Source organism: Pristis pectinata, chromosome 31 (assembly GCF_009764475.1).
Source record: "Pristis pectinata isolate sPriPec2 chromosome 31, sPriPec2.1.pri, whole genome shotgun sequence".
NCBI classification, from domain to species: Eukaryota; Metazoa; Chordata; class Chondrichthyes; order Rhinopristiformes; family Pristidae; genus Pristis; species Pristis pectinata.
Window position 1 is genome coordinate 1,227,065 of NC_067435.1, and position 16,223 is coordinate 1,243,287.

The 16,223-nt window shown below is 39.9% G+C and overlaps 1 protein-coding gene across 1 annotated transcript; it reads left to right on the forward strand.

Moving 5' to 3' along the window:
* The first annotated feature begins 461 nt into the window (after positions 1 to 461).
* LOC127584902 (calreticulin-like) lies at positions 462 to 15,466 on the forward strand. Its single transcript, XM_052041887.1, has 9 exons — positions 462 to 666; positions 7,834 to 7,935; positions 8,739 to 8,942; positions 9,831 to 9,925; positions 10,445 to 10,654; positions 10,739 to 10,852; positions 12,566 to 12,709; positions 13,290 to 13,382; positions 14,153 to 15,466. Exons 1-9 carry the CDS (start codon positions 579 to 581, stop codon positions 14,345 to 14,347), a joined length of 1,245 nt encoding a protein of 414 aa, XP_051897847.1. The 5' UTR covers positions 462 to 578; the 3' UTR covers positions 14,348 to 15,466.
* The last annotated feature ends 757 nt before the right edge of the window (positions 15,467 to 16,223 follow it).

A 16,223-nucleotide genomic window follows, 5' to 3' on the forward strand; every position in this document is an offset into this window, starting at 1 on the left:
GTTGGAAAGTCTGAAAAATAGGTTTTTCCAGCATTGCTGTAGTTACACGCACATGTTGGTGTGCATCCTGCATTAAGTTTTATTTTTGCAATTTATAGGCATTACAAATTATTTTAAAAAAGCCGTTTTTATCTGTTATGATTGGCAAGCGCAATAGCCAATCAATTACGACCACCCCAGAAGGAGGCGGGTCTACCGGTCTCCCCGACGTCCGAACATGTGGTCGTTGCCCATTGGCCAGAGCCGGTCGCCATGACGTTTCTCCCAGCCAATGACCTGCAGCCATCTGGGCAGCTGCGCAACCTAGCGTGCTGGCGGAGGGGGGCGTTTGAGTGACAACCACAAGAACCAAACGAGGGCGGGGAAATCACCTGCAGTGGGACTCGCGGCCAATGAGCGCGGCGGGAGCTGAGGGCGGGATTTAGACGGGGTTTGACTGACGCGAGGGGTATAAAGCCTCGGCGGGCGCCGCTTCTTTCCTGGTGGCTTCAATTGTGTTAGGCGCGCTTCGGTCGCTGCCTTCCCCGCACCTTAAATTCAACGGAAACTCATCCGTTCCGCAGCAAAATAAGGACAAGATGAAGACCAGGTTGTTGCTCTGCCTGCTGCTGGCCGTGGCAGCCGCGGATCCCGCGGTTTATTTTCAGGAGGACTTTTCTGACGGAGGTGAGTGAGTTGTGAGGTGAAGGCCGGGCCGCCCCCGCCCCACACTCAGCCCTTCACCTCGGCTCTGCCTCGCCACACCGGTCTGACGGCACCGCTTGGTGCCCGGGGTCAGTCAGAGGCAGAGGGTGGCCTGTGATTCAGCAGTTCTGGAGGCTGCCAGTTGAAGTTTCCCCTCAGGGGGGAGGGGTGGGCATTATGAAACTAAAGGGGGGGGGGGTGTGGATCAGATGATCTGAGGCTTTATCAAAATGTAGTTCCATTTAAAATGTGTGTTTTTAGTAGTTATGGTAAGTAAAACTTCAATCATCGAAAGCTGCAGTTGAACTATTAAATCTTTTTGAAAGACTTAACTACCAGTTGAGGTCCCTCCCCAATTTCTTTCAGGGTTCATAGTCGTATTGCTTTTAATTGTTAAGAATATTTTAATCTAACCTCACATTTCATGAAGTGAGGTTTGTAATTTTGTTCTATTCCATTGAGTGGGATAGTTCCCTAGTACTCTCCCTTCTGATGTGCATTAACTAATTCATTCAAATATAATGTTTAAATGGTTAGTTTTGAATATTTAACTTTTTCCAAGTGCAAAATGAAGTCTTGTCTTTAGATTCAGTCAGTGTCTATTTACTGGCTTACGTGCTTGTATTGGCTTACAGGTTTGCCAGGCAATGCTGTAAAGTGGGAGTTTTATCTAGATGGATTTTTGTATGAAATTGAGTCACTAATAAAGCAAGTTCTTGTATGGGAAAGGGTTTACAAAGATAATTGTCAAATAAGAGCTCTGGGTGAACATGAAGACCCTAAGAGCTTGTATTCTAGTGTACTTATTTAAAAAAAAATCATTGGATAAAGGGAAAGTAATGTTCTTTTGTTATTTGATCTGGCTTAGTTTTGGAAAGAGTTAACCTTTGAGTGACCAGAGAGAATGCAAGAATTGTCTTGGTTTCTCAAAGGGAAATCAACTAAATTTTTTGCCACCATCTAATGACTTCTGCAAACAGCAGTTTCAGATAGTGTCTACTTGTGCCTCAATCAGCCTTTTTCCTGGGTGCAAAAAACAATTAGTTGCCCATCTTGGGAAATATAGAATGGCTGTTCCTCTTTGTAGTGAGCAAAGCGGGGAACTGCTTTGGAAGCAGGAGTAAAACACTGATTTAAAGATAGCTACAAATTGTTTTTTAAATTATCTCTTCTATTTCTAGAATGCTTGCATTGCTTTTGGGGAAATGTAGCATTCCACTTCCTTGTGTTAAGGCATTCTGATTCCAGGATTAGAGGAAGAGTACAGCACAGGAACAGGCCCCTTGCTCCATGATCTTGGAGGATGAGCTTTGCCTATGTTGTCAGTGAAGGCTTGATTGAGCTAATTTTGTGGTTTTCACTATAACTTGCAGTCATATAACATTATCTTGTAAAATAGCAGAAGCATCCTTGGGGAAGAAAGTGGTATTGGGATGGATGCCTAAACATGGGTTAAGAGGCATCTTGAAGGGGAAAGAAGTGGGTTTAGTATTCCACATTCTCTATTTCCTTATGATGTAGCATTCAGCCTAACAAGCCCATGCTGGCTTTTAAACTTCCCATTTCCCCAGTAATTTGGGGAATTCAAGAAGTTAAGGCTGAGTTCCATAATTAAGTTGAAAGTGTCATAGGTGTGACTTGAAATTTAAATTAAATTTTATTTAGTGTGGTAACAGGCCCTACTGGCCCAAGAGTCTGCATCGCCCACTTTAAACCCAAATTACCGTACCTGTACGTCTTTGGAATGTGGGAGGAAACTGGAGCACCCTGAGGAAACCCATGCAGACACAGGAGAACGTACAAACTCCTTACAGACAGTGATGGGAATCAAACCCCAATCGCTGGTGCTGTAATAGTGTCGTGCTAACCACTATGCTACTGTGCTGCTCCAACTAACTGAATTTGAGGCAATACATGTAAAGGGAGGTGATTTGAGAGTGTGGAGGATTACTTTGATTTTTATCAGTGGTTTGGAAATTTTCCTGAATGTTACCTGGTTCTGGAGGTTTTTGAGCAGGCATTGGATGAGATGAGTTGGTTGTGGGATGTGACTGGTAGGTAGAGAGTATCATGTGGGTGAAAGGTTCCTTTCTGAAGGGAAAAATAATCAGATGGATTTTTGAATTTGGACCTTCTGAAGTTGGCATCTAGTGCCATGCACTGATAAATTGCTACTGTAAATTCCTGTTTTTCTTACCTTGCTCTCTTCACATTCTCAAGTTGAGTCGGCCAGTTCCTTGGGTTTGACTGGTAATTGTTGCTGTTGAGACTATCCTCTGAAACCATTTGCTTTCTGGAAGAACAAATGTCTGTTTCCTTCTATCCTGACAGGGATGTGTTGGCTGAGGGTTGTTTCTCTAAGGAATTATTCTAAGAAGTTGTGTGCTGTTGCACACCAATGTTGGGCCACATCAAATGCTGAGACTTCAACCAGTTACAGATATCATAATGGTCTGGTACAATGTAGCCACTTGCAGATGTCTCTTACGCAGGATTTGGTGCTAGATTTGAGGCAAAAAAAAATGGATTAACTTTGATTAGACCAACTGAGCTTGTGCTCTTCTTTCTTTTGAAAGATGAGCATGTGACTACTTCAGCCAGTGGCAATGTGGCAGTGGTATCACTCTTGTGAATTAATGATTCACTTGAAGTGACAGCAACTGGTCTCCATTGTTGATGTATACTTTCCACAGCTTTAACTTTTGAGTGTTAAAACAAAACCCTATGCTGCAAATTGAGAACAAACATTTTAGAAATGTACAGCAATTTGGGGACCATCCTGGTATTCATAAATCAAGTATTGAGTATAGGAATTGGGATGTTATGGTGAGGTTGTATAAGACAGTGGTGAGGCCAAATTTGTAGTATTGTGTGCAGTTCTGGTCACCTATCTATAGGAAGGATATCAGTAAGGTTGAAAGAGTGCAGAGAAGATTTACTAGAATGTTACCAGATCTTTGGGAGTTGAGTTGCAGGGAAAGATTGAACAGGTTAGGACTTTATTCCTTGGACTGTAGAAGAATGAGGGGAGATTTGATAGAAGTTTACAAAATTGAGGGGCATAGACAGTAAATGTGAGTAGGCTCTTTCCACTTAGATTAGGAGAGATGAGTACAAGAGCACATGGCTTTAGGGTGAAAGGGGGAACTTCACTCAGTGGTGGGAGTGTGGAATGGGTAGGGATGTGGTAAATGTGGGCTCACCCTGAGTTTTAAGAATAAATTGGATAAATACATGGATGGGAGAGGTTTGGAGGGTTATGGACTGGGTGCAGGTAAATGGGACTAGCTGAATAAAGTTTTGGCACAGACTAGAAGGGCCAAATGGCCTGTTTCCTGTGCTGTAGTGTTCTATGGTCCATGGAGAAAATGATTAAACTTATCAGAACAGGATAATTTTACTTGCAGTTGTTGACCTGTCATACTTCTTTTCCTAGCAGTGAGAATTAAGTTTTACTTAAACTACTTTTGGATTGTTTAATTTTGATTTTGGGCAGCCCATTTTCTTGTGCCAATGTCTGGCTTGTAGATTTGGTGTAACGAAATGAGTGCTCTTACATCATTTTGCCCTGGGTAATTAGGGCTCCTGGAGTAAGAACATGGACCAGGAACAGCAGTTGGCTCTGGCCCTTCAAGATCATGGCTGATCTTCCATTTCCCTGGGCTGCCCTGATATCCCTCTTTTCTTTGTGAAAATCTATTCACTGAACAGTGATCAAACTTTCACATCCTTTCAAGGATGGAGCATTCAAATATTTGCCAGCCTTAGATGAAGAGAACTTTCTTTCAAGGTCACATGGCCCCTCCCTTACTGAGACATTAACCCCTGATTATTCAATACTTTGTAGCCAGGGCAAACATCCTGTATTTGTCCTGTTGAATTTTGTAAGTTTCAGTGAGATGATTCTGAATGAAGGAATACAAGTCTAGTCTATAACAATCTCCCAAGTGGCAAACCTGCCATACTCAGAGTGGTCTGGTGAATCTGCTTTGTAGTCCCTCTATGGCAATGATATTTTGAGCAAGGAGACCAAAACTGCATGCACACTCCCGGTGTGGTTTTGCAGAGAATCTATAATTATATTTGGATATTTTTACTGCTGTATTCAAATACACTTTCAATAAAGGCCAATGTACCATTAGCCTTCCTAATTGGTATTTGCACTTCTAATGATGTGTACAAGGACTCTAGGTCTCTAGCAACATCTTCCAACTTTTCACTTTTCATAAAGTACTCCTCTGTGCACCCAAATAGACACCCATGTACTTTATTATATACAACTGCCATGTTCTTGCCTATTCATTTAGCACATCTGACCTTGAAACCTTTTCCACCCTCCTTCATGGTCCCACATGGTTTGGAAATTTTACATTTGGTCCTTTAGCCACCATGATTGTGAATAGCCAGGGCCCAAGCACTACCCTACTGTTGTAGTCTGTCAACCTGAAAGATCTGTGTCCCCACTCTATCTATTAACCAGTTCACAATCCACATCAGTATATCATCTCCCATTTGCATGTGCTGTAACCTTGCTGTCCAACTTCTTTAGTGCAACCTTGTCAAAGATTTCTGAAAATCCAAATGCACCACATCTATTAGTTTCTTTTCAACTAGCCATATCCTCAAGACCTCCAATAGATAGAAGACAAAGGATACTGAAGATGCTGGAATTGAGGGTAAAAATGATGCTGGAATATCTTGGTGGGTCATGAAGCATCTGAGGAGGCAAATGATGCAAATTGTTTGGGTTGAGGCCATTTGTAAGGACCTGATTCAGGGTATCAACTCAGTGTCAACTTGCCCCTTTTTGCCTCCAGATGCTATTTGATCTGCTGAGTTCTTGCAGTTTTGTTTTTAACCTCCAGTGGATTAGTCGTGATTTCTTCCCTTCATTAATGAGCAGAGTTAAGGTGGATTTTTGTATACCAGGTGCACTGTTATCATATTCTTCAAAAGGGTCTGCCTTCCAAAGACAATTGGGTCCTAGTTAAAAGAGCAGTACAAGACAATAAAAATGTGCTGTAAAAACAGGCCAGGCAGTGTCTGTGGTGAGAGTAACAGTTACTATTTTGAATTGAAAATAAGACTGCAGATGCTGAATGTGAAACAAAAATAGAAAATGCTGAAAAACTTGGGTCAGGAAACAGAAGGTTGCAGACCTGAAATGTTGACCATTCCTCTTTCTGTGTGACTTGCTGAGTTTCCCAGCATTTCATTTAATGTTTTGAATTGGTGTTTTTCTATTAGAGCTGGCCAAGTCTGATAAAACTGGCAAGACTGGTTATCCATAATTGTTGAATTAAGTCTGGAGAACTGAGGTGCTGTTGCATTAGGCTTTATTGGAATCACATAATCTCTATATAAATGCTGCCTGACCTGTACTTCCAATATTTCTGTATATTCAGCATCTGCAATTTTTGCTTTAATCTCCACTTAAAATGGAGTAAATGTATTTCCATTACAGGGCCTCTGTTATGAATGACCTGATGTAAGGAAATCTGACCTTGTGCAAATGTTTCAAACTTTTTTATAGTAATTTTCAAGCTAGTAGTAATGTTCATTAATGACTGGATAAAGTATATATTCCATCAGTTTAATTATGGGTATTGGGGTGATTATTGAATGAAATGAGAGTTGTAGCAAATGTACATGGAATAATAAACCAATACCAAAAGGATGAGTGACTACTGAAAATGGCTGTTTCTGACTTGTGAAGAAATTGGCTTGCTGACCATTCTCTCAGGAATGCAACCCTTGAATAACTCTGACTGCCTGTATTTGCCCATCTAATTTTGGATTGCTACTAATACTCTTCTATTTTGTTAAAAAGCAAAACTTGGTTTGACTCAAATACCCCTCTCCTGGCCTGAAGCTAAGGTACTGAATAAATAAGTTTTCTACTTCACAGATGATCACCCAGTTGCATTTCACTCAAAATAATGTTCAGAGGATCCCCTGCAATTATTGGCAAGGACTGTCACATCTGAACCTGCTCCCATTATGCCATGAAATTTGAATGTGCCCTTTTCAGGTTATTGTCAACAGGGAATAATTGTAGTGAGAGCTAAACTGAATTTTTTTTTGCTTTTTTAAACCAAGGATGTGGCCCATTACTGAAACTGAGGGTACAAAGTTTGCAGTATTTGGATCTTCCCTTTCTGTATGGGTCAACTATGTCTTGAGCAAACACCAAGCAATTAGGGAATCTGTCTCTCTCTGCCTATTCAACTTAAATCTAGTCAGTGATATTGCAGCTCAAGCAAATGAATTAGAATTTGATTACAAAACAAGATGCAAATTAATTTAAACAATTCTTACATGATCTAAATGTTGCTCCATTTAGTGTAATTGTTAAATTCTAAAGTTAAATGTTGAGATAGTTACTGGAAATCTAAGTTGGGTATGTTGAGTGCTGGTGTTCCATTTCAAGGTCAGATTTTTAAAATGGCTTTTGGATCTATTGTGTGCTCCATAAATTTGAATTAAACATTTGAAAAATGCAAAGTATTCTAATATTTAACATTCCTTATAGATCCTATGTCTCCAGCTACTTGGTTCTGCTGTTAAGTAGCAGCAGTGATGCTTTCTCACTGGTGTTAGATAACCAGGCTTGATTGATTTTTTTGAGCACCTGTGAGTTAGTGGCCCTTGATAATTCTCCTGTGTGGAACTGAAGGATTGATGTGGTCACACGGCCAGAGATGGATAGCTGTGAATTGACGTGGTCTTGGTTTAGTCAATGTCAAGTTTCATTATTCCTTTGAAGACTGCACAGCAGTAACATAACCAAGGTTATTGTATTCTAATCATGGATAGGAATTGGCCTGGTTGAGTGACAGTTAATGCTGTTTCAGTGATATCCTGCACAAAGATAGGACATGGAGTTTCTCAAGATACTCCTGTTTAAGTGGGGATCAGACTTGTGCTACTCCATTTCGTGGTTGAGTATGATACCATTGACATGAATTGACTTGATGCTTATAATGGAAAGTCCTATTGAGATGCCACCTAGAGGCCTGACTAATGATGTGCATGTATTGATGCCACTAACAGTCAATGTTTTGTGATTCTCCAGTAGAAGTTATCATTCATAAGGAGGACATCCCTTTGTCTTTGTTTTATTGTACAATAATATTTTCTTTGCAATAGATGCCTGGACACAAAGATGGACTGAATCAAAGCACAAATCTGACTATGGAAAGTTCAAGCTGACTGCTGGCAAATTCTTTGGTGATGCAGAGAAAGATAAAGGTGGGTGAATTTCTCCTTCAGTTGAAACTAATTCAGTGAATAGCTTATGCTCGCCCATGTCTTTGCTCTCACTTGGACCTCCTATATATTACAACTGATGCTATCCTGGGAATTGTTGGATATTACCATTTAACCCTAGTGAGGATAACTTGAGTCTGGCTTTCTCTAACTGAAGAACATTATGAAAATTTGTCTGCTTTGAAGAATGCATAATTTTTCTATTCTGGAGTACATTTTGAGAAAGTGTCATCTGTGGGTTAAGTTGTTGTGATCCTGGTTCTGGAGTAGAGATGAAGGTTGCAGTTTTATCTCATTGGTAGTTGGCTGGGAATTAAGGTCAAAAGCAGCTGGGTATCATTGCCATTAGCCAGAGTACCTTGGGTGCACTTGGGGAAATCTTGAAAGATGTTTTAAGATTCAAATTACTTGGTTTAATTAGAATCAAATTATCTTCCTGGTGCAGTGAAATGAAGAATTGATACTTCTGTGTGCCCTGTTTTAAAAAAATTAAATATAGTAATTATAAAATCAGGATGACTAGAAATGATTGAATACTGGTGCTAAGCAATGATAACTGTCAGCTGAAGTGGTTCTCTGGAAATGTAAGCACTTTAAACTTGGTTTGGGATAGCAACAAACACTCTAATTACTTCTGCAGGATCTTATTTTTGTATTTGGTGATTGTAAAATAGTTCATAGAAGGGTGAGAGGCTAGTATCTTGAATCACTGGCAAGTATTCCAAGCCCTGTTTCAGATTTTTGGCTCGTATGCTCATTATCTTCTTAATGCATCCTGTTTCTAGGGCTCCAGACGAGTGAGGATGCCAGATTCTATGCATTGTCTGCAAGGTTTGACCCCTTCAGCAATGAAGGGAAGACCCTTGTCATCCAATTTACAGTTAAGCATGAACAGACCATTGACTGTGGAGGAGGCTATGTCAAGATCTTCCCATCAGACCTTGACCAATCTGATATGCATGGAGATTCTAACTACAATATTATGTTTGGTGAGTGATTCATTAAGGTAAATCTTATTTTCCTTGGCTGTCCAATTGCTAATGGGAGCCACCAGGAGGCAGTGATCTCCCTCATTCACAGGCACTTAAAACTGGAAGGACAAAGTTCTAACATGGCTTCCATTGTTCCATAATACACAATACTAGAAATGCTTAGCAACAGACCAAACAGCATTTGTGGAGAGCTGGCTTTCAGTTGATCTCTCCATGAGAATTGAAAAATCACTGGCTTATAACATTTTCAAAGTTTCTTTCAATAGCTGTGATCTGACCCAAATATTTCTAAGGTTTTAAGGTCATCGGCATCTGAAGTATTTTGCTGATGGTCTGTTTACACCCCATCTGTTCATATTATGAAGTGAAAGTTGGCAACCACAAAGTTTGGGCAGTTGAGAAGAAATCCTTCCTTGCAAAAATCCAAAAGCATAAGATTAATGCTTGAAGATTGACTGTTCTGAGAATATTAACAGAATTGTTAGCTTTTATTTAAAAGAACTCTTCAAATGAAGGTGCAATATTTCTTCTGCCTTGCTTCCCTTTGCATCCATTCCTAAATTTGGTTGGGGTGGGAAGAGTCCAAGTTCTCCCAACTAATGGAATTCTTATTGGTAAGACTGGAATGGTAATTGAGTGTTTGCATTTCATACCTCTAGCTACATTCTCAACTAATTGTACTGAATGCCATGTATCAAACCAAATTTGAATACTTCTGTACTCAAAGGGTGGAAAACTGTACTGTTAAATGGATTTCTGGGCTAGTACTAGATCAATCAGCAAGGTCCCAATTGTGCTGTAATGTGGTTGAAGAATTGTTTAAATCTTTTTTTTCAAAACAAAACTGGCAACAAATGAGGATAACTGTTTACTGTTAAATTCTAGGCCCTGACATCTGTGGCCCAGGAACAAAAAAAGTCCATGTCATTTTCAATTACAAGGGAAAGAATCACTTGATATCCAAGGATGTTCGTTGCAAGGTGAGCAAGTTCTTTGAGACAAGTGATTTAAAATTATGGGGGTTAATGTTGAGCAATAGAACTCAAAGTTGGGGGCTCAATACTGTGTAATGTTAATAGATCAATACTAAAACATCTGCTTTCCCCATTCCTATGTTCTAGTCCAGCCTTCGGTTTTTCAGGGGTGGGTGGATAGATAGAGCTGTGGTCTGGTTTTGACTTTGCATACACTAACCAAGTTAATACACAAATTGTTCTCCTGTGGTATCACTTGCAATTGGTTGTTTTGGAACACTCCTGTAAAGGATACCAAAACAAATGGGATTTGAAATACTTGGTGTAGGTGGCAGAAGTAAAATCATCAATGCTTCATTGATTACTTTGGTGTACACAATTTCTATGTATTGATGGCCACAATACTAATAATTGAAGATTTATCACACACTAGATGAAGGCAGTTTAGTGACAATGCAGCATTGTGTTAAGGTGTTTGGTACTTGTGCTCGAGGCCATCTGAAGCATCTTTTCTCCCTTTTCTAGGATGATGAATTTACACATCTCTATACCCTCATCATCCGTCCTGACAATACTTATGAAGTAAAAATTGACAACCAGAAAGTTGAATCAGGTAGCTTGGAAGAAGACTGGGATTTCCTCCCACCAAAGAAGATTAAAGATCCAGAGGCCAAGAAACCAGAGGACTGGGATGAACGTGCTAAGATTGATGATCCCAATGATGTAAAACCTGAGGTAACTGGGGCTGTTATGGAAATGGATGGTTGGATGTCTAGATGGTGATTTCCTTGGTCTCCATTGTTTGTTTTCCCCCATCAGGACTGGGATAAACCAGAGCATATTCCAGACCCTGATGCTAAGAAACCTGAAGACTGGGATGATGAGATGGATGGTGAATGGGAGCCCCCTATGATTCAGAACCCTGATTACAAGGTAACTGCTAAACTTTTTATTGCATCTGCTCACCTATTGTGCATTGACATTGAAGTGCTCTGCATGGCTAACCAATGCATAAATATTAATTGGTCTTTCTATAAGCATCTTCCAGAACATCCCAAAGCAGAAAACACCAAGCTCTTTGGAAATGAAACATGCATAACATGTTTCTGCTCCCAAAGTAAATGAGCAAATCTGGTTGTGGGATGAGTATTACCAGGACATGAAGATTCCTGCTGTTCATTTGTGAAGGAGAATAATTTGCAATGCCTGAGTATATGGGACACTTCAATGTCTCACTAACTCCTGTTGTACTGTACTGAGGATATACTGCAGGACTGTTGCCCCAGATGCTTGAGCTGCTGGAATAGGGCAAACTTGGAACTTCTGACTTGGAGGCAAGGATGCTATCAGCTAAGGCACAGCTGACATTGAAATGAAAAGCAAAAATGTAGATGAAGAAATTGGGGGGGAAAAAAAACAAAAACACTTAGCAGGTCAGAGGACATGTGGAAAGAAACTGAATTAACATTTCAAGACCCTTTGTCACAACTGGGAAAGCAAATTGGTTTGAAGTTCAGATAAACCAAATGGCTTCAACAGCTATATCACTGGCAACCTAGGCCTTTCCCTTTCAGATTCCTTGACCAACCTATTGCCCCTCTCCTCTGCAATTTGAAACTGACTTGTTCCCAGTTCTGAAGAAGGGGTCTTGGAACTGAAACATTAACATTCTCTCAACAGATGCTGCCTGACCTGTTGAGCACTTCTATTTTTGACATTGAAAATACCTGAATGCAGAACTGTACTTGTTAATGGCAGTGATCCTGATATCATGGTTTGGTGTTTGTTCTGAGTTGCAGGTTGAAGTCTTGCTGAAAGGCATTTTCCTAAGGGGAAACAAGAATTTGTAGGCTATAAACCACCCTTGGGTAGTGATATTTTGAAGTTCAAGGCAAGTTTCTTTATGGCAGGAATAGAAAACAGCTGGTTGCTGCAATCAATTAAACACCACCCAGTTTCTCACCCTTGGATGAATGAGAGATTGGGCTGTGTATGTAAAATAAGTGCACAACTAGCACCCAGTGACCCTTCAAAATTGACTGAAGGCAAATGATGTCAAATTGGCTGATTTGGAGAGTAGCTTAAAGTTGCAATTCCCTTCAGTTAACTGACAGACCTTGCTTGATCTGATCAGCATACAAATATGCATAGCAATTATCACAATACAAACAGGTGGATGTCACGATGAAGTGTGATTTTGAAATTAGATCTGTTGGATACTGAGTTAGATACTGAAGTTAACCAAAAGCCAGTTTGGAATTACCATTGGCCCTTAATGTCAAGCTTGTGTGGCAGTTGTCACAACTGAGTGGCACTTGATCTTCCTAGATTTAAATTTTAATGATGGTATTGACCTGATGTCTCCTTCCACTGTCTCAGCATAACTGCAAATCAGCAATGTAAATTCTTCATTCTTGCTTTGATTGTGCAGACTCAGTGGCAGATGACCATCTATATCACAGGATAGTTAATTCAATTCTAACATTTATTTGGTGTTCTCTTGTCTAACATTTAGAAATTAAGCCTCCCCTCTACTAGAACAGTTATAGTTCTGATGAAAATTAATTGGAACAGGCAATAATTTAACCCAATATTAACAACATTCAGTTAATGTGGATTAACTAATGTGATTCTCTTTTGCACCAGGGTGAATGGAAGCCAGTGCAGATTGATAATCCAGATTACAAAGGAAAATGGATTCATCCTGAAATTGATAATCCAGAATATACTCCAGATGCCAACCTTTACAGCTACAAGGATATTGGTGTGATTGGCCTAGACTTGTGGCAGGTTAGTGCAACACTTGTTTTGCAGCAGGGAGGTTTGTAGAAACCTGTCCAAGACTTGTGACCTGGCATTTGAATTCCATTTTGATTTTACAGGCATGAAAGGCCTTTCATAAATGCTGCTGAGTGTTTTCATATCTGTTTTGAAGTGAAGTTTAGGGCCAAAGGCTTGGAAATTTCCATTCTTGGTCTTTTGAAGTTTGGAAGTTCCACTCTGAGACATGTTAATGTTAAAGTGTGGCCTGCAGTGCTTTGCAGTAAGACTGAGTGTTAAGGTGCATATGGCTATTCACACTGCAGTGAACTATTGAATTAGCAGTCTGTTTCCACACAACTTGACTCTACATGATAGGTGTTCTAATTCCTGGCTATTCAGTGGCATCAATGGAGGGAGTTGGCACATTTGGCCTTAAAAGGGAAATTAGTTTTCACTTTGGTCCAAATTTCTTCCTTCATTCAAAATGAGGTATTCAGAATAAACTTAATGGTTTCCACTGGCAGATGTTCGGTTGTTTTAAATTTTCATTACTGTTTAAATGTGATTTTGTTCAACATCTTGGTCATAACCACACTTATTTTTTCAGGTCAAATCTGGAACAATATTTGATAACTTCCTGATCACAGATGATGAAAAATATGCTGAAAAAGTTGGAAAGGAAACCTGGGGAGCCACCAAAGTAAGAAGCAACTTATCCTTGCAGGAAGGGAAATGATTGAGAAGACTGCCTTTGGGTAGCAATGTGGGAGCAGCATTAAAAGTGCCATCTGAAATATTTCTAGGCAAGAGCTGTTGATTTTCTGCACTTGCCTTGTTGGGACTTTTATCCCAATTGAACTCTTGAGAAACAAAGCTGTCCCTAATCCCCTCTAAGGGTGCAGTTGGATAAAACTAACCTGAGGGCTTTGTAGCTTGGTTCTTGGGAAATAGCAGTTCAAAGTATACAACTGCTGACAACTTGTGAATTAATGACAGTCTTGCTTGCAGCCCATTTTTGGGCTGGGTGGAAAGTTATGCACAAGAACATGCTTTGGAAAAAGCTTGAGTTGACACTAGCACAAATTATTCCAGTTAAGCATACTTTACATTGTGTCCAATATGGTTGGATTTGCCAAATGTAAGTGTGCCTGATGCTGGGGCTGATGACCCTAAACACTTGGCTTTGTAATTTGGGCAGGATCTTAATGCTCATTATGTGAGTAGTACCTTTTGTGGAATTGTGCTGCCACACATCTTCAGTTCTAGTGCACTGCAAGAGAATGGCACTGAATGCTGTAGGTTCACTGTCACCATATCACCTGTTGCTGGTGGGGAAACTAGCCAGTAACCTCCACTAGATTAAAAGAACCTATTTGGATAAAATTCAATAGTGAATAGAATACTTCCGTGATGATCTTTTCAACAGCCATTTGCTGCTTGTGCCAGAGATAATTACTTTCATTGTCTTAGGATCCTGAAAAGAAAATGAAGGAGCAACAGGATGAGGAGGAGAGGAAGAAGCGGGAGGAAGAGGAGAAGAAAGACAAGGAGGATGATGAGGGTGATGAAGAGGATGAGGAAGAGGATGAAGAAGATAAGGAAGAAAAAGAGGAAGATGAGGAAGATGAGGAGGAAACGGGAGCTGCTCCTAAAGATGAGTTATAAAGATTGTAATATAATGTTGGGAGAATAAATGGCAGCAGGGCAATGTACAGAAGAACCTTTACACAAAGCAATTGGGACCCCTTATTGGAATGTACTTTTTTGTTTACAAAAAGTTAGAAAAATGTGGCTTAGGTTCTTTAGTTTGGGCTAGGAGGAAAGGGACAGAATTAATTCCTGTTTAAAAATGCATCCACAGAAGGGACTGCTGATCTACATGCCGAGTACTCAATTACAGTCTCTTGGTGTTGCCTTCATAATGTGGGTTGGGGAAAGCAGAAGAAATCTAATCTGAAAGTGGAACTGGAGACCGACTTGTGCACTGACAACATCACCCAGACTGTTTGCAGTGAAGTAGCCACATTAAGCCTGGAAGTCAACTGAGCATCACTCATCAATACAGGCTTTCATCAATATCCTTCTCTGCTGTTTTAACAAAGGACTTTTCATTTTAGTTTTCCTTTTGGGTCAATCCCTCAGTAAAAATTGGTACCAGCCCTTAAGTATTCATGTACTTGCAGTAACTTCAGGCTTGGTTGGGTTTCCATGCTGTTGGGTTAACTGGTTTCGATGTATCTCGTACACTGAAGTGTATTTAAGCCTATCTGAAATTTTGCAGTTGATGCCTGTTAATTTTCCAGGGAGCACTGGTTTAGACTTAATCACTTGGATTTGCAAACAATTAAATCTGGTGATGGGGATTTTGCATAAAATGGGAATGATCTGAATTCAATTTGAACATTTTCACTTCCATCAGGGGTTTTCCCATTAATGGGCTTCAACTGTAAGTGTAATTGTACAACTGTCTTTGCTCATTTTGAACAATTTGGTCTCACAGGTTGTACACATGGATATTTTTGGCTCTTTCCAAATCCAGGGTCTACTTTGTATTTTGCATTCTTTATATAGGGGTTTCAAGAGGAGGAATCTTTATTTCCAAACAAATTCAAAACAGAACTTAATTTCTGTACAGATAAGACTAAAGTTTGTCATTTTAATCTGTTATTTAAATGTTGTAAATTGGTGATTTAATCAATGACCGTGTTTTTGGAAAACTTAAGTTCTGTGTGCAATACAGATACATTTGATCACATTTCTACAATAAATACCAAATGGAAGTGATGAGTTGTGTGGATTTCTTGTTCTTTGCTCTGGTCTGAGGGCTGTAACTGCTGCATACAATTGCTTGGATTTTTTTTATGGCTGAAGAATCTGGGTTGGACACTTCCTGGTCCTGCACTAGAATTGTACTGCACTCAGATGCTTTCTTTTGAAAGATAATTTACTGAACTCCTGTGTTCTGAGGTGGATATGAGGTCCTTGTATCCATTATGGAAGAGTAGAGTCTTTTCCTAGTGTCCTGGCCAATATTTACACCTAACTGACATTTCCACAATTATCTACACATTGGGCATTTTAAAGTACAGTAGTGACTACATTTCAGTCTCTTCTGTTCAGTACCTCAGTGTAAAATGTAATTACTTGAATTGGGCCACAATTCCTGTGGTGAGAATGAAGAGAAAGTTAACCACCTTGCAACATTTACCTGATCAAACTAGATCTGTTGTCGGTCTTTTTGGGAGGGGGTGAAAGGGAGAGCCACTTTGATAACATCTTCCAGTCTGAGCTTGACTTCCTCAGCATGATCTGAGGAATACACTTCAGTTAGCTTTACCACATGCTGAATCCGACTACCAGAAGTTGGTGAATTTAAAGACTTCCAGCATGATTTGTGGACATTACTATATATGGTAGTGTTTGGAGTACTGGAGAATGCAAATAATTACTTTCATTAGACTGCATGATTCCACAGTACTGCAAATATGTAGTAAGATTCTGGTGATGTTGGTAGTTGATTCAGAAAAGGTTATATTTGCAT